Raw genomic sequence first — 24,862 nt, 5'->3', positions numbered from 1 at the left:
CATAATTATTTATTTTAATTACTTCGAGATATTACCAGGTCATTATCATTTGTATTATAACACTGATGAAAAGAATATATATTACGGAAATCTCCAGAATAACAATAAACAACTTGCGGTATTTGTATTGTTCAATTTTTTAATGATGACCCGGCACTATGGAAATTTTTGATACATTATTTTAATAATTGTAAGAGGTATACCTTCTCATGCGAGCGGATTGTTACATGTTTCTATATTTATGAAGTGGAAGAGAGCTGATTGCATCTCGTCGAATTTATCTATAGTGTTCATTCTAATTGAAGTAACATACAGTAGTTCACAACAGTATTTCTTTAGTTAATTTTGAACATGTTTTAAGAAATTGATAATTATAATTGAGAAAGTGATAAATCATGAGTGGAAATATTATAGGATTTTTTTGAGAAAGAGAAATGTGTACTGCGTTCAACTGAGATTTGACTTGTATTGAAAAATAATAATTCAATATAAAGTAACTATATAACACATTTATATACAGTATTACATATTCATACTCTGAAACTTTTTAATTAAATTTATATTTATATCATTAAACTTATTTGTTTACATCAAGATTATTGTAATCAAAACTTTAATCACTATATATCCCTGTCAATAAGTATTAATATTGAGGGGGTTCGAATACTTTTTTTTACTTACATGTATACACATCAACACATCACATAATATAATATATAATTTTTTACTATATACTTGTACATAGACGAATATCAAGATGAGATTACCGAATTGATCGCTAAAGCAACAACTCGTATTGTTATCTTATTACAGAACTAAAGTTGAACAGATAACTAAATATTTTATATTTTCTACCGAAATTATTATGACGCTGTTAGATGTATCTCAAAATACAGATAATATTCGAGATTTGTTCACGATTAAAACGATCTTTATTTTCAATAATGCGCGTTTAATATATGTTAAGTCACATTTTTATATTTCACATTTTAAAATCGTCCAACAATAAGACAGGTCTTAATTTCTAGAATTTTAAAGTTTTATAAAAACTGTTAAAAGGATGTTGTATTTCTCTTGGAGATGATTTATAAATATAAGTACGGGATATATGATATCTCTGAGGTATTATTTTAAGATAAGGCGTAATAAAAATTCTGTTAATGTACTGATTGTGAGTTATGTCGAAACTGAGTAATAAGAAGAAAAACAGGGTAGAGGAACATGATGGTGTTGCGTGATAAATCATGAGTGGAAATGAATTTCGGATATTTATCTATAAAAATTATTATGTTGAATTTGATACCGATTTCGATTTTAATTTCTAAAAACTAAACGGAGAGATTGTGCGTCTCACCAGTCTCATACAAGTTAAACGTAATACTTCGACGCATATATGCATTCGGGGTTGAACTTTATATAGAACTTTATATAGAACTTTATATAGAAATTAATCAAAGATTCGCTGATACCGAAAAAAAGAAAAGGATTTTGTTTTAAAGAATAAAAGAATAATTTTTAAAAATATTTAAATAAAAGTAAGATTCTAGCGGAATTAGGATAGAACATGTAGATTCGGTATGTTAAATTTTCTGACAGTTTCTCATTACGTTTGAGGACATTGTACGATTATAAAGAATACTATTATAAGTTACATATGCTTCTGAATAAATGTTATTGCGACTTGCGAGTTCGTCTCCTTTATTCGGCACTTTGAGCGACATCGTTCATTACAGCGATTATTATCTTAGTCATTGCGCTCATGACAAATACTGTGTGATAACATTAGAGACTACCATTAATGCGAATGATTTAATATGACGAAAATATCTAAAAGAAATAGATGAAATTCCGAAAAGCTCTCCGATCTTCGTGAGGTTTAGAAGGATCTGAAGTAACAAAACAAGTAGGTATTACTCGTGGACAAATTTTTTGACGCAAATAAAATTAATTTATAATTATCGAGGTAATGTTGATTGAGATAAATGGTTAAATCAGAAGCGCTTTATACATATTAAATTTTCTGCACAAAATATTTATATTTAGATGTTATCTTAACAAAACTTTATCAAATTCGAATATCCGTTCCGAACGTTTGAGATATTTTTACCAAATTTCATGGAGGTCTTTTCGGAATTTCATTACAAATATCGGACGTCAATGCTTCCCTTCTTGTCGATCTTCCCTAATGCTGAACAATTTCTTATATCAAGGCGAGCTTACGTGACTAACTTGTACATTAGCTGACCGTATCCGCCAAAAAGATTCAAGGAGCTGATCGTGCAATCGTAAACTTAGTTTTTCCAAATATCACGCACATTCAAGTTTATTGCATTATATTTTCGCGCCAAAAGATTTTATGAATTTTTAACGAATCTGTTTCAAAATCATTTTCATTTTCTAGATCTTTCAAGAAAAAAATCAATAATCAATTTCCGATAAAACAGAAAGGTTTGATATTAGAACCAATTTCAGCGGGTTGAATTTTCGATTAGTTTATAAATCGACTGTATCGCGCATAACGTTTGATATAATTTTTTTTCGATCCTCCTCGACGCACATTATCGGCGCGGTCAGGCCAATGGCATTCTCTTTATATCTTACGCTTTGGCACATAATTCACGTTGCACAATATATCGATTGCGTAATTTATCCGAAGATGAATACACTTGTATATGCTACTTATTAACAGTAAGTATCGTGTAATACATGACATAGGTATGAACGCGTACGTTACAAAGGGTATTTTCTTACAAAAGCTCCGACGGTCGCATACACGCGCGCACGAGGAAATATATAAGTCTTCAGAGAAAATAGATATGTAATATACAGGGTAGGTAGCATATATAAGTACCACGAGTTACTTCGTATGCAAACGTGAAGAATCGCAGAAATGATAGACAGATCTTAAATAGCAGCGACGGCAAAAGACGAGATGTCCGACATTTATTAGACATCATCACCTTTTCACCTTACTCTGTTATTTGGAAAGTTTAAATATCACGCGAATTATATGATATTAAAACAAAAAGAAATTTCCTAAGGTGACAAGATATTTTATATAAAGGTTACTTCATCTTATACTAAAATTAATTTTCTACTAATATTCTGTTAATATTTAGGTTTGCAATAGACTAGAATTAATGGTTTCCGTAAGGGGCGGAAAAATACTTAGAGAGTAAGGGCACGCGTTGTGCAGCGACCATCGAGCCGACGAATTATTCTACCTTAAAGGATTAAGTACTACGCTATGAAGGACTTTCTTTGAGTTCTTCACGAGTCGATTAAGTCTCGAATGCTCGTCGTCTTAAATTTAATAATACTGATGCAGGTATTCGATGTTCATCTCTCCGCTATATATTTTACATCGTGCGCGTCTTACAAAAGTGCGTAGAGAGTCTAAATGATGCGATTCGAGTATGAAGTCTCACTCTTTTTAAGTAACTACAATCGTCCTTATGCTAATCCCTAAGATTTAATGCTCATTTACAACGGTAGGGTGTTAAATTAATGACGGTGCGAGAATGACATTTAGAAATCGACACGCGTTATTACGTGCAAGTTTCTTGGCTCTATCTTTGCGTTATTTTCGCGCTCGGATATAATTATTATAACAAAACTGCAGCCAACTGAAGATTTCGCTAAATATTTGGCTGCCCCATCTACAATAATCTTAAATCTCTACCTTTGAAATTAATAGAAATAACACAATGACAAGTAAACTTTCGTATTCACGCATAAATTCATGTTGCTCATCCAATGGCGATGAAGAAGGTATTTTTGCTATCTAAAGTTTCTTTGCGCGATATAAAAATCTCGCTATTTATATATCAGGTGATCTCTAATTATCATTCGTGTTCATTCCTTCTAGGTATATTATTGAGCTTGAGGAGGACATTCCTCACTAAATATAATGTGGATCAACCGCAAGTAATCCGCGTTCGTAGCTGTACTTGTACAATATATAAGTTGTGTGTCGTGCTATACAATACTACGGAGCTAGGATACATATATCGCGTCGGTGGAAAAATATCGTACTTTCTTGTTGGCATATCGTAAATTTGCACGTGACACTCTTTGGACGTTCCGTTCTTATCAACGACGCAAGCCCTGCCGATCTGCTTGGCGGCCGGAGCTTGCGGCGTCGTCTCTCTCACGACCACGCTTATCGGGTCGTGTCTCTTTTTTCTTCCTCTCGAATTAAACTAAAGAGAAATAGTAAATGCATTCACATTCCCGGTACATTCGGCACCACGTAGATGTGTGTTGTCGCACGAGATTTATTTTAGCATGACGCCGAATTGTGTAATACCAGAGACAAAAAAAATGGAAAGACAGTTTAAAATATACATTCACTAAAGTTCGTTGAATTTTGCATAGAACGTAAACGTCGGAAATAATTTATTAAAGCAATATGAAGAGTAAGTATCCTCACAGTATTGAAATTGTTTAGAATTATTTTGTTCATTATTCAACAATATGATCAAGATAAGGTTTATGGTAATTTCTTTAATCTCTACTTAACTCATCGTCAAAGAGATTTTATTAAATTCTTTGACTAAATTCTTAAATTTTGGTTACAAGAATTATTTGAATGCTTTTTATTCCAATTCTCTTGTCTCTGACATCGTAATTTAAGACATTCTAATATAAATGTTGCATGTCTATCCCAAGGTATTATTATTATTTTATCACTAGTAATTAACTGGGTCATATTAAAAATCTAAAATGTTTATAAATGTGCGCCAAAATTCTTCTCAATTGTGTGTATGTGTATATACATCAAGTGTATTTGTGTATGTATGTCTGCGTGTATGTACATACAAAAAGTGATTAATGTTAAATATTCATTACGAATCCAGCCAGGCCTCTTAGTTTCTTAACAAAACAAGAGATTGCCCGCGTTAGTTTCGTCTTATTTTAAGTTCAAAGTTGGAATGTCACGAAGTCGGAGACCTGTGATTTACAAAATTGGTTACATACACCTACGAACTATTGGTTCCGTACATAGTTGTCAGTCTGAAGATTGGTAAGTGGGTCCTATGAATTATAAAACGCTGTTTCTAGTCTCGTATTTTATATATATAGTATACAAATGCCTAATCGAGATTAAATGTTCTCGATACAGTCGAAGTAGCGTAACAAGAAATTACTTGTTTGCGAGAAAGAAATGTGTGTGAGTTTAGTTTGGTATTAGTTTAGTACTTCACATACCTACGTAAAAAAATACAACAAACAGCAAAAGACAACGCGCAACAAATAACAAATACGCACAATGATACGTACAGATGCAGTAAAATCTAAACGAATTAAAATTAATTTAAGGAAGAAATTTACTTCCAATACGAAATTATATAATTATTGCCAATTGAATTTTTAAATTCGTTGTGTAATTTCACTTAAATGTGGCGAGAAATTTTATTTCTTTTTCCAGAAGAAGCAAGTGAATGAAGGGTGTATAAACGTATACAGTAAATAACGTTCATCAAAAGTTGTACTAATAAACTTCGATTCTTTAATGAAATTTAATACTGTATTAAATTGATTAATGATTAATTATTTATTTATTGAACAAAAGCACTAACAGCAGTGCTTTAATACTCAAAATAAGTAATTAATTAGTAATTACTAATCAATAACTTACAGTATTAAATTTCTGTAGGATCTCTATTTCTAATTGATTAGCTTTGCATCCGAACGCTATGTCATACTATTTAAAATTCTAATAATATATAATAATTTATTCTTACGAAGTAACTTTCATATAAGACTGTCAAATATTTCCTTCGTTAACTTGGTTCTTCATAAATAATGAGTGTTACTCAAACCAAGGAATGAAATGCGAATAACGAATATAGCAGTAACGGAGATTATAGAACGCAAATTATCACAAATATATGAGCGTGTAATTCATGTTGTTTCCGAATCCACAATATAAAACGCTCAGTATAAATTCTGTTAACTAACATGGTGGTACGCGTGTTGACCATCTTATTGATTGAGAGATCTATCAATCTCTCAATATATATCTCTTTCTCAATATATCTCTCTTTTCTGCGTATGTAAATTTGTGACAGTTCTAGATAGAATCCATCGGACAACAAACAGAATTACAGGATTGAGCACGCCGAGAGAATGACGGGGCGGGTTTTATGATTGTCCTTATTGTTTCGTGTTCTCCAAGTGTGCCTTATTAGAACAGGGACGCAACAGTGGGAGTACAGCTGATGCAAGAGATGTATTCTACAATACACGATAATATCGAAAATGAAATTATACGCAGTGTCCTTAATCAAAGTAGTCATCGTTGCTCCTCTTTCTATCCAGGTAAAAATTTTTCAATGTCTTTTACAAAACCCTATGCTTTTAATTTCATTCTCTTCTATCTAAAAAGAAAAAATATAATTTGATGAATAAGAAAAATGACCTGAACCAAAATTTGTTGCACCAGCTGAACGTGCCGATTTCGACTTCATAAGTGAGTCCGCAAGTATCGTTTTCGGTTCTCCCTTACGAAAATTCAATTTAATACTGGAAATTACTTATTTAGAGTATTATAAGCTATTCTGATACAGTGCTTTTTTGATACTCAAAATAAGTAATTAATAACTGTCTTCCAATATATTTATTCTGTAAAGACTGGAGACCTCCTAGTTACGGAACACCATTTTAGAACCTGCTGACGGCTTCGTCGTCGGTGACGAAATAATTAGAGCTCTTCGCGGCCGAACTGTACATGCTGAAGGTGGGACTGACAATCAGGCTGCTCGTGTTGTTGAGCTCCGTTTCGTTCATCGACGAATGCCTGCCGATAGTGGCCAGGCGCTTGTCCTTCCTCGCTAATGTCATACGGCAGTCGTCCGGCCTCAGCGGCATTGATGGGTAATTCGGTTGTCTGGCGAGCGTCGTCAACGACACTCGGTCGCCCGTGTCATTGAAGCTGCGCAAACGTTTGAGAGACATAAACGGAGAGACTGTTCGATGATCGGACCTTTTACGGTGAATATTAAACTCTTTGTTCAAAATTTATTATAAGATGTTACTTTCAATAGCATCCCATCGCGTCTATACTTTATAGAGAATTATAATATCTCTATTTTATTTTATATTACCTATATAATTTTTATTGAGATGGTGATTCTGTTTGATTTATGATACCATATATAAATTCTCGAATGTATAGATTTAGAAATTTTATGGATATTTTTTTGCTAACAATAAGGCAAGATAGAAGGAAATTTTAGGACTTTGTCATTTGCATATCACAAGTCCAATCTCTTCCTTTGTAATTCGCAAAAATAGTTTCAGAGATATATTTTGTAGTTCAAGAAGGAAGGATTTTCTAGAATCTCTGTATCTAATTTTTAACACGATGAATATCATTTTTTTTTATTCGCATAAAGATATATAAATATTCAAAAACGTTATAAGTAACTGCGAGTCAAGATCTGGAATCTTTTCATCTGATTTTCGTATTCCTCGCGTTTCCTTATATAGATACCTGTGATGTCGCACGATGCCTCTCTTTATCTTGCAATGCTCGTTCCCGTTCTGCCCCTCAGTCGCGGTCCCGTGGGTTTTGCATGCCTCCACCCCCATCGCCGGCACGGGGGACAGAGATCCCGGTCCGTACGAGCCGCTGCTCTGTCTCCTCTCCAGAATGTTGACTAGCTCCACCGACGGTGTCGGTGAGAATGTGCTTTGAGGACACGTGACGCAAAACGCCGTCTCATGGGAGCTATGCACGGGAAGCTATGGGAAATCTACCTTCAATACATACTCCAAGAGCCACGCCAAGATATTGCGATATCGCGCAGGATCTCTCTGGAGGATTATCTCTGATTTGCTCAGGATCCTCAATTTCTCCGAAGATCCTCCGGATTCTCACCAATTTAATTGACGAACAATCGTGCCGTTGACAAGTAACCAAATATATGGATAAAATAATATGCATAAAAATAAGTGCGTAAAATTCAATTGAACAATCTAGAGAAGCAACTAATATAATTTTTTACATCCATTACCGATTAACAATTAAAGAATCACATTTGCTATTAAATGCTTTTTTTCGATGTTCAATGAAAAGTTGCGACACGCGGAGAAAAATGATAAATTAACAAAAATATAGAATTCAGCGTATTAAGATTAAACATCATTGGGAGAAGCTACGTATAGGAGATACTGAGGGATTTCGCGGGAGATCCTCTCTATAAGAACCCCCGCGGGACCTCGTGATCTTTATTGTTGAATAATATCGTACCGCTGATAAATAAACAAACATACACATACGTAAAACCAGTATATAGAATTTAATAAAATAACTCATACAGATAACTGAGGATACAAAACAAAATGCGCGCAAAAATGAAACGGCGGCCCGACTAGTCGCGGGCTTCACAAACACGACGATTCGTCGATGTCGTCCCTCACCTGCAGCGACGGTCTCCGCAGCATGCCACCACCACCCTCCATGCCGACGAGCTTCACGCCCTTCACGCTCTTTCTGGGCCCGACGCTAGCGGGCGGGTTCTCCTGAGCGTTTAAGTTGTACTCCATGTTGCTCCTGTCGACGATGCTGATCTTGTCGTTGATGTTCCGCGGCGTCTTCTCGGCGTTGCTCGGCCCGAGCTCGCAGCCCATCTTGGCGTAAGACGGGGCGCACGGTGCGATCGGCGTTGCCGGGACGCCGATCGACCGCGTGGGCGAGAGTATCGGATGAGGGCCGATGGGACTCATGGGACTCACGGGACTCATGGGAGTCATGGGACTCCGCAGATTCCTCACCCCGAGGATCTGTTCTTTGCACGCGTCGCTCGGCGGTATCGGCGTGTACACCGGGCTCGCCATCGAGACGTGCCGCGCCGGCGTCGGCATCGCGCTACGCAGATTTTGCAAATTCTGGTTCGCTCGTTGCACCACTGACGTCCCGATGCTCTTCGGAAGGTCGCTGCCGGTCATCGCGTCACGGTCGCCGCGATCGACCATGTTCTCGCGGCTGCAGGTCCTCTCGTCGTCGTAAACGCAGCCATCGCAGGAATCTATGCCCGACGTCGATTTCTGGAAGAAGAGAAATCGGCGCGTCATCGATCGATCGGGCGCACCGAGCGAACGACGCTTATCATTAGCAATTCGCAATTTTTTTTATACCGAGGATGAATCCATGAGAGCGGCGCCGGAGCTGCTTTGCATGACACCCGACGGTTCCTTGGACTTCCCGGGCGAGTAGATGTTCAGCACGTCGCAACATTGCGGGAAGTACCCTTTACCGAGCAGGGTTCTGGTGAGGAAGCTGGTGAAAAGCTGCGTGAAGAGTGCGATTATCATGACGGCGGTGCGAAAGGGGAATTTCTGGGTGCGCGTTTTCGTATCGTAGAACGGATATTCGATCAGCGGGATTATGCCAAGTCCTCTTTCACCACCTAAAATCGTTGAGCATTTACTTATAAATATTACTTTAATAGATTTTTAGAAGATTTCTATTTCAAACAATTATCTGTATGAGAAGACATTTCAATGCTTCAGATATCAATCGTAAAAACGTAAAGAATTTGAAATACTAAAAAGAAATTAGAATGTTTTATATACATTTGAATATAAACAAAAACAAGGGAGAATCTTTAGACACACTGTGTAATTTTATTTGTATCATTTGACTAATGCTTTAATAATTTAATAATTGTCACTAACCACCGAGACGCAGAACGATAGCGATGAAATATCCCGCCAAACAGCCGTAGGTATCCACCATAGTAGGCCAATGGATAACGGCTAACAGTTGCGGGAACAGAACGACGTAAACGAGATCGGAGCACAAGTACCTGTAACAAAAATGTGATGTATTTTGTTAATCATTAGATCTAGGATTCAATAAATGACGTGCAAACTAATTTCACGAATAGGCATATCAATTAAAAAGACAGAGAAAAATGGAAAACAATAGATAAAATGAATTAAATTGCCAGATAAAAAAGATACAACTCACGTTCAAAGATTTTCTATTGCTTATTATTGCGATTTAAATGTATATATTAATTTTTTTTAAGTCTTCCATATATTCTTTCATATGCGAAGTCGTTGCAAAAATTATCCGCGGGACTTACGCGCGAGCATGTGCTTGCCTGTTGTAAAAGAAATGAAGAAGAACGTGTTTATACTTACGAAAGGTAGTAAACGCTGCTGACCGTGAGAGCGACGAGAGTGGACAGCACGGAAACCGCGATTACGGCAATTCTCAAGACCCAGTTTAGCTCACGCTCGGACGCCTGTAACAAAGGAGAGGCTTCAATGACGTCTGTTGGTGCTTGTTGATTGATCGGCGATAAATTACGCTTACTTTCGGCCTTATCGTGAGCTTGTAGACATTTCTGGTGAACATAGAGCTACTGGCGAGTATACTGGAGTCCGCCGAGGACATCACTGCCGCCGAGATCGCACCGAGACCTTTAGCGAGATTAATACATTTGTAAAAAGTAAATTCGCATGATTTCTTCTTGTGATGAGAAAGAGCGGAAGTTAACTTCGGAAACTTACCAACGAAAGACACCCATTGGGGCGTGAGGTACCGCAGGACCATCGGCAACGCGGCGTTTCCGTCGTCCGTGGTGAACGTTCTGTTGTAACCTGGCACCTGGGACCAATCGGTGGCACGAGCGACCACCCCGATTACGGCCGATGGTACCGCGAGTATCAGGCAACCGAACATCGAGGCAACTGATAGGGTCGTTGCAACGGAAGTGCTCTTAATACTTAGGATTCGTTGAAAGTAACCCTGCGGGGAAGAAGAAAAAAGAAAAATGTCTAAAGGCTCCGTGTTAACGGACATTAAATTTGTCGCGACGCTGAACTTATTACCTTCCAACAAGCAAAATAATAAGTAAAATAAACGAAGAAGATGAATTATTTTAGTAATTTCTTTAAAGCAGCACAATGTTCTTTGTAATGGCATTGTAAGGCCATATAAGCTGCAATTTCGTTTCATTTCAAATCTCTTAAATCTTTCAGATGTCCGATGTCAATTTTATTGCCGCTTATTTGAAGGATATCAAATCACCTGCCAAGGTATACCGCCGAACACCAGCAGCAGCATACCGTCCACCCACTCGCCCAGGTCCTCGTTCTTCACGTGTCCCAGCCAGTCCTTCGGCGTCAGATGATGCTCGAATGATACCGCGGGATGCAGCATGGAGAACGGCGCGGCTATCGCTAAACCCAGCAGAATGCACAGTAGTTGCAGCGCGTCGGTGCACGCCACGGAATACAACCCGCCGAAGACCGTGTATCTGAAAGAGCACATTTCGCGTTTCTCATCTCGCTCGTGACACGAATACGTGAGCTATACGTGCGAGGAATGTCTTCAAAGTTCTGGGAATCTCGCGAGCTATAAATCGATGATAAAGGATAAAAGACGCACCGCTTGAAAGTTTTCCGAAGACGACCCAGATAAGAGGAATGGTCTCGCGTGCTGAGATATAAATGTATACGTTCAGTTAAATGGGAAAACTTCAACGTGATGTTTTCAATTCCAATTCAGTTGTACAATTCCCAGAACTTTAGAAACATCCCCCGAGCGTAACTCTGTTTCTATTTATTCTTACATAGCCGCCAAGAGCGCGGACGCGCAAACGCTGATGTTCGGGTCGACGCCGGCGACGACGGCCAGGGAGCTTCCCAGTGCTCTCAGGACGGCGCCGCACCAGAACAGGTCGCCGCACAGCGCCGGGAGGAAGAGCAAGCCCCCGACGCCCGCGCCGTATCGTTCTTGAAAGGGATCCAGCATCGTCACGTACTCGGCCTTCCTCATCGGGCGCACGAAGAGCAGTGCGCCTGCGATATAATTCATCGTTGGATGCGTTGATTGGCGCGGACAAAACGAAATTGAATTTGACGGCGAAGAAGGTGTGAATAATTAAGCAAGAGGTTCGTTTGCGATTTTATCATTCAAGAACCAGTTCAATTCTTGCGATCATTAGTCGCCCACATTTTACAAATATTTTTTTTAAATATTTCCAGCTTGAATTATGGAGACCAAATTAGGATACTGGGTTTATCACATGATGATGCCATGTGCGACGTACCGAAAATCAGGCTAAGGCTGTACCCGATGGGCACTTGACACCAGGCTAGACCCCTCGTAAACATGGCCTCGGCGGTCCCGTTGACGAAGGCTCCTCCGACCCATGTCGCTGCGCATACACACGGTGAGTCGTAAAAGTATTCGTATATCCCTTTGATTATCGTTGAATTTAAACGATTCTCTTTCAAGAGAAGTTACGGAATTTTATTGATAAGAATATATACGTTGCATTAATTAAGCCCCTTCAGTCACATATATTACAACAACTGTCGGCATTTGTTACGCCTGCCACCTAAAGTACGTCATGTCAGCGAACTTTTTCGCTTGTAAATTACGAAACAAATGCACGGTAAATTATTCCTATCTCATTGTCCGGTTTATACGAGAAATGGGAGGGAAATGGGAAAGATAAACGAATTGGTAAAGAGAGGCACAGAGAGGAGGTGGGGAGGGGATGTACTTGACATCGTGTTTTTCTACGGATGCATATCTCGGAGTGGTCATTACTGTAATGGAGAGTGCAAAGGGATATTCCAGTGCAGGGCAGACTAATGAGAAAATTTGAAACGGTCCAATGAAAACGAGGTGCGCAGGTAGCTCGTAAAAGGTAAAATGGGATTAAAAGGAAAACGATATAAATCCATTTCGCGGAGAGTCACGAAACCTCCGCCACGAAAATTGGAGCTGGGTTAAAAATAGCGTAGCCGAAAATATATCGCGAGAAAGCGCGACATTAATTTTAAATAAGACAACCGGACGAAGATGCGATCGACGCTTTTCCTTTTACGACGTTACCCCTTACAATGCAAGGCGAGTTGACATGTGTCGATATCGGGCGGGAGAAAATAAAGTCGTGGCGTGCGCACGCTTTTTGCGAGATAATTTCGTAAAGTCTGACGGAGGATATAACGAGCTCAGAAAAGAGGGTGCTTCTCGGGCGCGGCAACTCACGATGAATTATCAATTCCGTGAGTGAGTTCAATGCCTGCAGAGGCTGACGTCTGACGTCACGGTAATTTTTTTAAATTTATAGATTTCCAATCCTCGAAAATTAATTCGCGTATATATATCTGTATATATCATGTGCATATTTTTGAAGTGCTGCAAAAAGACATGTTAAATCTCGAGAAAGCGTAAGAAGTGATAGCGTTCAATCAAATTCCGCACGATTGAGGAAAAACTCCCTTCGATCGCGGAGGAGCGCGTGGGCAGAGCTTGCAAGCGCAATTTTTCATCGTTCTCTAATAATACCCGCATAATTCCGATATCACGTAGATTGATATCGCGCAGATTGATATCACGTAGATTGATCCTTGACCTCGCTGACCTTTCGAAGCGTTTCGAAGCAGGAAATTCGCGTAATAGACCTGCGTTCTCTCTAAACGGGGTCACGCGTGACGCGATAAGTAGATTGTCCGACGCAGACAGAGTACTCTTGTCGTAACAAATTTCAATTATTTACGTGGACAAAAGGGTGAAGTTTCCGTGGAAAAATTTAGTCGAGAAAATTCTATTCTACTAACAGAAAGCAGGTTTCGCCGTAATATCTGAATATCCGAACACGGTAGAAACGAAATTTACGTTGAAACGGTAACGAAATGGCCTTAAAAAAAATTCATTTTTTATCCTTTTTTGTACACGGTTGAAATCATCGGGGACAGTTACCGATAAGGGTGAAGACGCCGAGCAACGGGCCGAGGCGTCGGTTCGCCAGCATCATGTCATCCTGCAGGTGGCCCTGCGCGGCCTGCCTCCTCTTGAACGCGGCGGCCCATATGCCGACGGCTAGCACCGCGACGTAGAACACGATCACGCCGATTACGCCTGTCACGTACACTCCCATCCTCCCTCTCCGTACCGTGCTCTCGTCCGCTTCCGGATGTGTGAGCTCTGCAACTGAATGATTGATAGTATAAAAGCCACGTAATAACCAGCGTCGCTAAATGCCTACAGAGAGTTGCAAAAGTGTTTTGTGTCCCTCTCAATCATATTGGAATTTGTCGCTGGGATAAATTACTATCCACACGCGTGTTTTCGTTTCAACTGTTTATTAATGCTCATATATACTTAGATTAAGACTTATAACGAATTACCGCGGCACCGCCTAGGGACCGATAATGTGTCCTGAGTCGCGCTAGGACAACGCCTAGGGGCGAATGTGATCACCTTGAGTCCTTATAGTAACACTGAGATTTTAGATTTTATTCGCGTCGGAGATGCTCTCGTTAGCCCGTCCGAAGAACGAATGAATTTCTAGCGGCAATGATCCCCCACGAACAGGCCAAAAAATACCTTTCCAGATTTTCATTAGCCCGCGAAATCGACCATATGAGATCGGACACGTCGAAGCATCAGTTATGTAGACAATGTATGGGAAATACGCGGTTTCGATCACACAGGTCGTCGACCTCTTAGGTCGATTTTACAATACGTCGTATGTCGGATTGTAAAGTAAGTCGTAAGAATTGACCAATCGCAGTTGAATGTAAGAAGAATATTCGATTGTAATTGGTTAATTCTTATGGTTTACTACCCGACATACGACGAATTGTAGAACGAGCCTTAGATGTATGCCGTGTCGAAAGAATTCCCCTTTGTATATATATATATCATCTCCGTCGACGCTTCTCAAAATTTCGATTTCTAGAATCGTATGTTAAATAAAGACGTATGGTATATTTAATGTTTATACGTAACCCGTATTGATTTTAAATGATCGATGGTTCCATTTCTAGAAAAAAAAAATATATATATATATATTACACAGGATCGAGAAAAGCGTATTTTAAAATTGGGCTTTCAATCGATACCGAGAGCTATATCGAGAGATAACAATTTAATTAATTTAATTTTTTTTTGCGTATTCGAGACTTTTAGTGTGATATCCGCTTTACCAATTAAAGGTTTTCCAATGATTGCATTCTTCTTAAAACTCTTTACTGGGATTATTATCTCTTATAGAAATTTGCAATAATAGCTTCCAACCATGGGGATCGTTTGACGCTAGATTCTTTTATTTCTTTTATGATAGCTCTTCACGAGCAATTTTATCAAGGAAGCATTTAAGATGATCCTTGTCATTGGTCACAACATAGAGCTATATAACGCCATAACTAACAGTCACATAGTGCTGTAATGGTTAACAAGCGGATGTGCGTTGTTACGTGTTTATCATATAAGATTATGAGCTTATTGCGATCCCGAAGTTTGGCGCACGTTTCGATGTTTGCCGCGTAAAACACAATCGGTACAATGGAACATTATATTATTGTTTATCTTCGAGCACCCCTCCCTCCCTTCCCCTCCTTTAACATTATACGTTTAACAAATCTAATAATGGGACTATTACATTTGTGGACGGTCAGGCAATGGAGAAACACGAGGATACGCACAGATTAATCGGATGTAAAGCCGCGCTCTCGCGATCGATACCGCGTCAATTATTCCGTCTCCTTGATTAACATTGCTATACAAATAAGCCCACGTAGATACATCTCTGCTCGTTAGCACTCGTTAGTGGATACAAGAGGCTCAGATCCTGGCCTTTGATATTTAAAAATTGATTTGCCGACGGACTCGTGGACGGAAAGGCGATACGTCCCGAAAGAAAGAAATTATTCAGAAGTTATCGGAAATATATTAATTTACATATATTGTATTATATATTATTTTATATTATATTACGTTAGCAGATTGTTCTAACCGCGTAAAATTGTTAAGTTTGATTTTACGTGGAAGCATGTAGAGCAAATATACTTTAGCTGAAACAATTAAGATGAGAAAACGCTAACACAATCAAAGCGGAGCTTGGTGCTTAACAATTCAAGCAGAACAAGTCATCATGACATGACATCAAAATAATTATTAAAAGTCACTTTTTGATCAATTATGATTCATTTTAACATCATTTTGACGCTCGTCGACGAATGTCATCGTGACCTGCTGTTCTACTCGAGAATATGTGAATCTTACAATTTTCAGTTTAAGCAAACTGCTCGCCAAACATTTATCAGTTTTAAAGCACTGCAGCTCTAAATTAAATCCGGAGTAATATCATAATTAAATTTAAAGCAATTTAATAATTTCACGCTAATGATCATCTTTTAAATCCTGTAAAATAACTTATTGTGAAAGATATTATCCCAAGATTTCAATTTGGATCTTTCTATTAGTCACATGAGTATGTTATCTTACTGTTCGCTTATCGAGACATGTGGTAGTATTTATTGCAATAAATTTAGAAAGAATATTTTTCACGGCGACGTGTAAACAAATAATTATCTTTATTTTCATTTAATGTTTTCCCAGGGAACATTCCCCCTGGGGTATAAACAATAAAGGCGGCTAGGCCGCGTGCGGGTTTAAATACTTTATGACGGGGGGACAACAGGCCCCCTTCCCCCCCCCCCCGTTGTGGGGCTAACGAGAGCACACTAAATATTTAATTCATGAAATGTTTAAACAATTAATATAGAAAAACGTCAACACGTCAAAACGGATCTTGATACTTAATAATATTTATGAATAAATCTTACAATCTCAACTTTCAATATTTTAATTGATGTCATAAATACGTTATATAAGTATACATACAATATATTTTATATATACATGAAACTCAAATAGAGGAGGGAGCAGAGTGACGACATAATGATATCTATTTTGGTCTAGTAGACGTCACTATATGTTATCTTTTAATATCACCCTGCTATTTTTGTGAACGCAGCAAATTTATCGATTTTTTTCCGAACAAACGGGATGACTAATGTGATTTTTTTTCTTCTACGAAAAGAGAGATCGCACGAAAAATTGCGCGGCGCAACTATACGAGCTGTACGCTTTTCTCAGATCCGCGAATGTCGAGAGAGCTCTTTTGGCCGTGCATACGATATCGTGCACTCCGTGCATGACCGATGACATACAGGTTGACATTTACTATTGAGCACACATTTCGCGGGGAGTCTGCGCCGCAGAGATGCTTGCCCCCCTCCCCCCCTTTCCCGCCCCTCGGGGCGCGGGGTGGCTAATCGAGCGCGACGAGCAATCGTATTACGCGGTTTAAAATTCAAGTGTGCCCCAGATATCGGACAGGATGGGTCGTGTAGGGTCGTGACCCGGGCGCGAGCGAGTCACGTATATAAAGTTCAGTCGAATTCCGTAACGGATTTCTGCATTATTAACTTGCGCGCGAGAGACGGACGGACGGTAATTCTCTGTAGTTGAGAAAAGACCGCGCGAAACCGCGCTGTCGTACTGACGAACGGCTCGTGATGCGCTCGCACGTGTGCACGCGTGCGAATAAACGCACGCGCGGAAATAAGCCCGCTGGATGAGAGACGAGAAGGCGGAGGAATAGAGGGGGGTTTAGAAAGAGCGAGAGAATGATACATCATCGTCTATTCGCGATATTTGCAGAAGCTCTATCTCTGGCGTAGGCGCGAATTTAAAGAGACGTCGAGGGATCGATGTCGAACGGCCCTACGTGCCCGATATATCGCGATGACGTGCTCACACGGTGCGAAATTTTCGCACCAAATTCAGACGGTATAGCGTCTTAAATCGAATTTGTATGCCGAATTGGAATTAATAAATTGGAACGCGTGTCGGAAGGGTTTTTGCAATTCCGGCGCGCATCAAAACCACGCGTTTGGAGATTAAATTATTAAAGTTCTGCATGTGTGTGTGTGTGTGTGTGTGTGTGTGTGTGGGCGCGCGCCCACATATAAAGAGGCGCGTTTGTTCCTCGCGTTTCTCGTAGTTCGAAAACTATCGGCACGTCTCCCTTTTATAAACACGGCTTTAAAATGCGCCTTTACGTTATACGCCCGCACGTGGACAGTTTTAGAATACAACTCGCTTCAATTGATGATCTATTTAACATACATACTATATGAGAGACTCATACCGTGGTTTTATACTTAAACTTCAATAATCGATAAATACGCCTGATTGCAGCGACGTTTTTCATTCCCAAATGGTAATATCTGGCGATCGGAATTTAATTTAAAAAAATATAAAAAAAACTGAAAAAGATCACGAATTCAATTTGTGTGTTTCTCAATTTGGGATTCATATTTCACGTAACAAAAATATATTGAACCGTTAACCGTTCTTGCACGTTATAAATGATCTAAAATAAAAAGCTATCTGCAAATTAAACTTTAAAGATAAAAGCGAGTTGCTTGTTTTTTATTTGCTTTTATATGTACTCAATAGCTGAGATTTTAGTTTCAAATTTAATTGCTTTTTTTTGCCGAAGGTGATTGTAAAAATTTGTGAAAAAGATATCAAAGCAGCGTGTTCGCTTTTTTCCTGCAGTTTTATGTCGAAAAGTGCTATGATAAGTAAAGCTATCATTTACTATACATGTATTTTTTTATATACATTTTTAAAAGTAAAAAGTCTAATCAAGTTCTAAATATTGCTGAATGTATTATCAGCAATTATGTTGCGGGACTTATGCAAAAAGTACATGAAAAGTGAGAAGTTCGATCGCGCTGCGTGGCACTCAAATTGTTAAGTCAAGAAAATATTTAACATTGAATATAACTCACATCGATGGCCATCGATTAAATTTTTCAACAAGATTGAATTTTGATTTGTTTACTCAGCATCCTACAAACGCAGCTATCGCGCTTTAAAAAACGGCAATGTCGCGATAGCGAGTAAATTTACTTCTTCGTGGTAGGAAGTAATCTTTTGTCGATAATGTGCTCACGCCTATGATCTCATTATCTCACCGACGCAAAAATAGAAGAACAAGCTAATACATGCTTGGTCGTGATGAAGGGTAAGCAGCCCTCAAAGGGAGAGGGAAAGCGAAGAAAAAGATGAGAGGCGACCGACGATAATTTTATGCAAAAGCGTCTTTCAAGGCTGAACAATTGTGGAAGAATTTTTCAACAGGATATTCCCAATTGAGAATATCACGGCCGGTTATAAAGGGAAAGAGGTAGGTAGGTATAGAGAGAGAGAGAGAGAGAGAGAGAGAGAGAGAGAGAGAGAGAGAGAGAGAGATTATATTTGCTATACTGTGAGAGAAGAGCCTCTTGAAAGAGATATAAAGGTTGTCGATGTAACCGGATGGAAATATAAACGGGACAGAAATGAAATATGACGAACTATCGTATATCGATTCTGGCACAATAGATACTTAAAAATAACGAACGAAAAATTATTGTTTTTTTATTAGAGTTCGATTTGCTGTTATATTAAAGATTGAAAATTTTGACCTAATTTACTCAATTAATCAGATAATTTCTCTGTCTGTTTCTCCTTCCAATAATTTTTTTGCTAAATTTTTAGTCAAACTTTTGGTTAAAAGACGATGTTGCTTCTCGAAGATGCGTAAATTGTTCTCTCTGCTTTGCAATGATTGAACCGAATAATAACATGCTTACAAATATTATTTACGGTGGCTGAAATTTTAAAGAATTAATTAATATACCATGCTAAAAACGGGTAGCTTGCCCATCATCGTCAAGCATTATTTCAGCTTTAACGTCCGTCAGAGCAAACTACTTCCGCATTCGAATGGCAAGCTGAAATTGTCATCTTTCCAACAACACAAGAGATATAAATATTTCTATCTTTCTCGATTTGACGAAGACGTAGAGACGGTGATTTTTACAATCATCTAATTTTATCATGCTTGTCAACAATTTTAAGGCTTATCTTATTTTTCGATATCTCTGTAGCTTTTAAGATATACAAAGATTATTTAAGTTCGTTTTCAATTACGTTATTCGACGAATGCTACGACATTGAATACAAAAGCGTACAGCACAATACAATGGTCGAGCTGCGCAAAAATTCACCGTAATATCGCCGTAGTTAGTAACACATTATTATGCGTGCGTTATGAAATTAGAAGTGAAGTTTTGACGAAACTGAAAAAGAGGCGTTAGGAGTAAGCATAAGTTGTACCAGATTCGAGATCGCTCGTAAGTCGCTGGCCATATACCGTGAGGCTTCGTCAAAATCAGCGGGAAACAATGACTCGTCTAATGTGAGTTGAGGCTCACTTGGCTCGCCCTCGGCGCGAGTAAAATCAGCGCACGCGGTTTATCTTTGAACACGAAAATCGGGCCGTACGCTGCCAACTTTTCGTGCCAGTCAACATCTTTCCGTCGCGAACGCGCCAAGTGGCCGCGAATCGATCCGCGCTTTACTCTTCGATCCTATTCTCCGCGAGATAAGCGTGGAAGAGGGAAGTACCATAATTGCCGTTTCGTGCCTCTTTTAAACTTTTTGAGTAACGCAGTGTGCGGCAGAATGAGTGATAGCCTCGGTACGAAGTTTTTTCAACGATATGTGTTATCCTACGTCTAACAGTAGTGATAGGACAGAAAATATTCGCCTAAAAAAACGATATTAATGGACGAAGATTATATTAGATTAAAAGATTTAATTTCCTTTTATTTTTAATGCAATGGTCATGTAGAGGGAGAAAGCGGATGAATCGATTTTATTATTGTATTATGTAAAATCGTCTACGCCCAATTTTTGACAGTACAAATTGCAGCAACATAGAATTACGAAAATACGGAGTTGTTGATACTGATATAGTTCAGGAGTCATTGAAATAGCTGTAAAAATGTCCATGACACGTGTTTCAATTTGCTCACAATATTCTCAGTTTAATTGATACTTTTAATTTGAGACCAGTTATTACCATTATCCGTATCCTATGCGGGAGGAGATGTATCGCAATATTAATACAAAGTCCAGATGTCATAATGCGTAAGAATATGTAGGAATAGTTTTGTACGTTTCTTTATTATAACAATAAAAATTCGAATATTGATTCAAACTGAATTGTTTCACGTATAGCACGCGAAATTGGATTCTCTGGAATTATACAGGTGTACGTGTCCGATTGAATTTTAGGCGTAGGCACCGGGCACCAGTAGGTAAAAAATGTCGAGCAAACGGGAGAAGTAGAGAGAGAGAGAGAGGGAGAGAGAGAGAGAGAGAAGAGGGGGTGGTGAAAATTCCGAGTCGTACTACTTACCCGCCGGCTACCCCAGCGAAATCACGCAGCGCATCCCTCTCACGCGGACATACCCATTCCGCCGAATGCGTCTCCGATTTTCTTTCCGCCGCGACGAAGAGGAGCTCTCGACGAGGGAGGAAATCGGCTCCTCTCGGCGGCACGCGGATGCAGACCTCGCACGCTCTGCCGACCGGGCGTTAGCCGTGCGACAGAGAGGGCCCAGGCAATACGACTGAATCTCTCCTACGGATTCAGCATCCCGCACGGCTAACACGCTGGACCGCCACCACCTCGCTGAGGGTAGCGCGCGCGTCACGGACAAGGACGGAGCGCCGGTCGGGCGCGCGCGCAAGATACAGATATACAGGGTGGTACAGCCAGGATAGATGGGTGATCTCGCGACGAAAAGACACATCGCGAAAATATGGAGAACTTTTCCTTCGCTCGATCTCGTGACATTCGACAGCGCGATCGATTTTCTTTCGGCAAATATTGAAAATTGAAAATCCAAGAATTTTCACTGATCGACTTTATGTAAGTACGTGGACCAAATTATCTTGGATTGATTAAAACTTCGACGGATTTGACAAATTTGAGAAAATTAATTTAACATTGGGTATCGAGGGAACGATGGTACAGATGGAGCAAAAGTTTCGTCCACTTGAGGCTGGTCAAAGTGATTGAAAGTAATAATGATAATTCTCGGACACCTTATACATGAATAAAGAGCGAACGAGCGAAAGAGAGGAAGAACTGATCCAACTAGGGGCCATGATAGAGGGGTAGAGACGGGCGAGAGAGAAGTATAAGCTCGCGGTCGGAGTAGGAGAGAGATCTATGTAAGGAGAAATGGTAAGGCGATGTAAGGACGAGAGGCGCGATAGGAGGAAAAATTGATAAAAGTAGAGAAAGACGCTCACGCGGAACGGGTCAATGTTTCAACGTGATAGACGATACAGTGTCAATGCTACGAGGCCGCAGAGTATCGTAGAGCAGGTGGATGGATGGATTTTAAATATTCTAAAAAAAAAAAAAGATTATATTAGGCGATGATAAGAAAAGATGTATCCGAGGAGGATGATAGGAAGATGAATCCAAGGATATGTCAAAAACTGGAATTGGATATGCTGAGCTTAAGGCGGACGGAGTCTTCGAGAGGCTCAATCGAGCGAGAATATTAATAGAAGACACGGAGAATATGGGTTAGAATAAAAGGGAGTAGCTCGCAGAGAGGATCATAAGGATCGCGGATCTGGGGTGAAGGAGACGCGAATGGATCGATGGACTTAAATATAGACAGCTAAATAACTTTAAATACAAAGAAATTTATTTAAAAAATCCTAGAGTACATAAAATATTTCCTGTACAGTTATTATTATGTTATATGAGAGAGAGAGAGAGAGAGAGCAAATGTGAAAAAGTATAAAAAGAATATGTGTGGCGATTAATGGAACTAATCGAAAATTAAAATACAATCTCACATTAGCCAACTCATGCGAGAGGAAAACATATAAAATACAAAAATGCGCAAAACGAGTACAAAAAGAGAAAGAAAGAGTATAGCGACGCGAGATGAAAACAGAGAGAGAGAGAGAGAGAGAGTGGGAAAGAGACATGTTCATGTGCGGGGGACAGCCCCCGTATTGATCTGTTCGCGCAAACTCCTGGTCCTTAGGCTCCCTCCGCGACCGACCCTCGCCCCCGCTTGTCGCCACTCTTGTCCTGTTTCATTCGTAGCTATACCAAATGCACAGTCCAAAGTCCTCTGGAGATTCAACTATGATCCCGGCCGTTGTCTCTGTCGCTTATTTGAAATCCCAATTGACGCACAACTTCCTCGCTGTCTCGCTCGACGTCGACGACGTATCGGAAAATCTTATATGAAAGTCGTCGTTTCTGCGCCATCTACGCCTCTCCAATCATCATCTCAAGAAACATATTAATAAATTAATTCAATTACTATCTCTCCTTACGTAATCATTTATATAGCTTCCGATAATTGCGTACCGGAAAACTGACCGATTTTTCCAAGGTTTTCATTACAATGCGTGACAGTCTCAATCTCTCTCGGCTCTCAGAACGAGAGATAATTGACGATGACGTGTAATAACGCGTCTCGCAGACGTTGAAGAAAGTCATATTGAAGGTAACAATAAAATCAGACGCTCCGTCTAGCCGGCGCGATTAGGTCGTATCCCGTGCTATACGCGCCAATTCTCAATTCGCCGACGGTAGAATTAACGCGGGTTTCGCATGCGAAGCTTTGCGGTGATGCCCGATCGTGCTTAAATGCGCTCTTGCAGAGCTAATTGATGCAATTACCAGGCCACCTTGAAGACACACCGTGACCCTGCTACTCGGGTCACAGCTCGACAAGGGGTTGTCGTTATAGAGGGTGCGACCGATGCGTCGGTCGCGTCAACGTCGATATATCAACTTCTACATACGTACTGCCTTCATTAATAACGCAGCTAGAACTTTCGTGAGCTTAGTTGAAACTTAAATTGCAAAAAACAGGCAAAATATCAACGGAAATCATTTCGAGCTTGTGCGAATGTACAGAATTTCCCGGATCCATTTATATATTTGTTGACAGTTAAATTAATCTCAATCTCGATCTCTTTCGAGAATGGAAATAAATTTATAAATTAGGAATTTACGCGAAACAACGTCCGATTTCTTTTAATTCGTCTCATCTCTCACAAGGGGCGGGAGTAATTACGTAGGCAACGATAGCGGTTTCGCGTCGACAACGAGCGCGTTAACGATGTTGCGGTGGCGCTCGGTGATCGACGGATGGGGAACAATGACGTTTTCGTGCGTTGAACAAGCTGTATCGTTTTCGACCGTGGGCTTCGATCGACGTTTAATTAAATGTTGGAGGGGCGTCGGAACGGCTCGACGGGGTAAACGAATTTCGGTCGGACGAAGGAGGAGGGAAAGACGTGAAAAAGGAAAAAGAAAAAAGCGGTGACGGGAAGGGGCGGATAAACGTTGCAATGGATCAGTGCAAACGCGAGCAGTTACGAGACGGAATGAAAAAGTGATAAAATCGGACGAGGTAGAATAGAGAGGTTTCGGAGATGATAAACGAGGTTTCTTTTAAACTCGCAACCCTGAGAAATCCTTGCAACCCCATGGGTTAATAGAAAAAAAGGAATTATCGCGCAAAGAGATCAGTAGCGCGATCGCGAAAATGCTCTCTCCCGCATTGGAAGAACGTAAAATTCTAGTAACTTTCTTGTAGTCAGATCTCACGATCCTTGTAACTCAGGATGCTCAGTCACGTCACAATACGTAAATAATGATATCATGTAACGATTATATCGTTTATAAGTACATAAGCATTAATAAATTGCAATAGGAATTTATTTAATCGTTTTATCTTATTGAAATATAAAAATTTTCATAAGATGACGTAAGAATTTATTATTATTGTTATTAAAATACAAATATTATTGAATTATCTAATTAATATTTGTAATTTAATAATAATAATAATAATTTCTTGCGCCATTTTACAAAAATTTATATATTTCAATAAGATATAACGATCTATTAATTTGTATAAGTAAACTTAGAATTAATCGTTACAATGTACGACTTATTCTACTTTATTATTATATGTATATACTTTTAATATAAATTTTTTTGCATACGGTGTAAAAATAATGATTTCGTATATACATAAAATGAAAACTATACTATAGCTAGTATGAGATATAACTTATAGAATTAGACATTATAATGTAAAATATTACATTAATGATTTCATATTGTTAAACGCACTTACAAAT

At 39.2% G+C, this 24,862-nt stretch overlaps 1 protein-coding gene across 1 annotated transcript; it reads right to left on the bottom strand.

The window, feature by feature from the left end:
* Positions 1-442: 442 nt before the first annotated feature.
* On the bottom strand, positions 443-24,483 carry LOC105452733 (high-affinity choline transporter 1-like). The gene is made up of 13 exons (XM_011694110.1): positions 21,084-24,483; positions 13,736-13,966; positions 12,072-12,179; positions 11,592-11,820; positions 11,048-11,276; positions 10,528-10,765; positions 10,331-10,437; positions 10,156-10,259; positions 9,685-9,815; positions 9,145-9,416; positions 8,428-9,054; positions 7,499-7,749; positions 443-6,946 (listed from the first exon to the last, which is right to left on the bottom strand). The coding sequence occupies exons 2-13, from the start codon at positions 13,911-13,913 to the stop codon at positions 6,667-6,669; spliced, it is 2,754 nt and encodes a 917-aa protein (XP_011692412.1). The 5' UTR covers positions 13,914-13,966; positions 21,084-24,483; the 3' UTR covers positions 443-6,666.
* Positions 24,484-24,862: the final 379 nt, after the last annotated feature.

The sequence above is a fragment of the Wasmannia auropunctata genome, unplaced genomic scaffold (genome assembly GCF_000956235.1).
Source record: "Wasmannia auropunctata unplaced genomic scaffold, wasmannia.A_1.0 LD336026.1, whole genome shotgun sequence".
Taxonomy (NCBI): domain Eukaryota; kingdom Metazoa; phylum Arthropoda; class Insecta; order Hymenoptera; family Formicidae; genus Wasmannia; species Wasmannia auropunctata.
Note: the sequence above shows the minus strand (reverse complement) of the source record. Positions and strands in the feature narration are given on the sequence as shown.

Bases quoted from the DNA above. Each gene is read 5' to 3' on its own strand.
- LOC105452733 (XM_011694110.1), bottom strand. From the start codon at position 13,913: ATGGGAGTGTACGTGACAGGCGTAATCGGCGTGATCGTGTTCTACGTC. The intron at 12,180-13,735 runs GTAACTGTCCCC...GTGTATGCGCAG, and splicing joins CGGCGTCTTCACCCTTATCG to CGACATGGGTCGGAGGAGCC. The intron at 11,277-11,591 runs GTAAGAATAAAT...GTGCTCTTTCAG, and splicing joins TCCGCGCTCTTGGCGGCTAT to ATACACGGTCTTCGGCGGGT.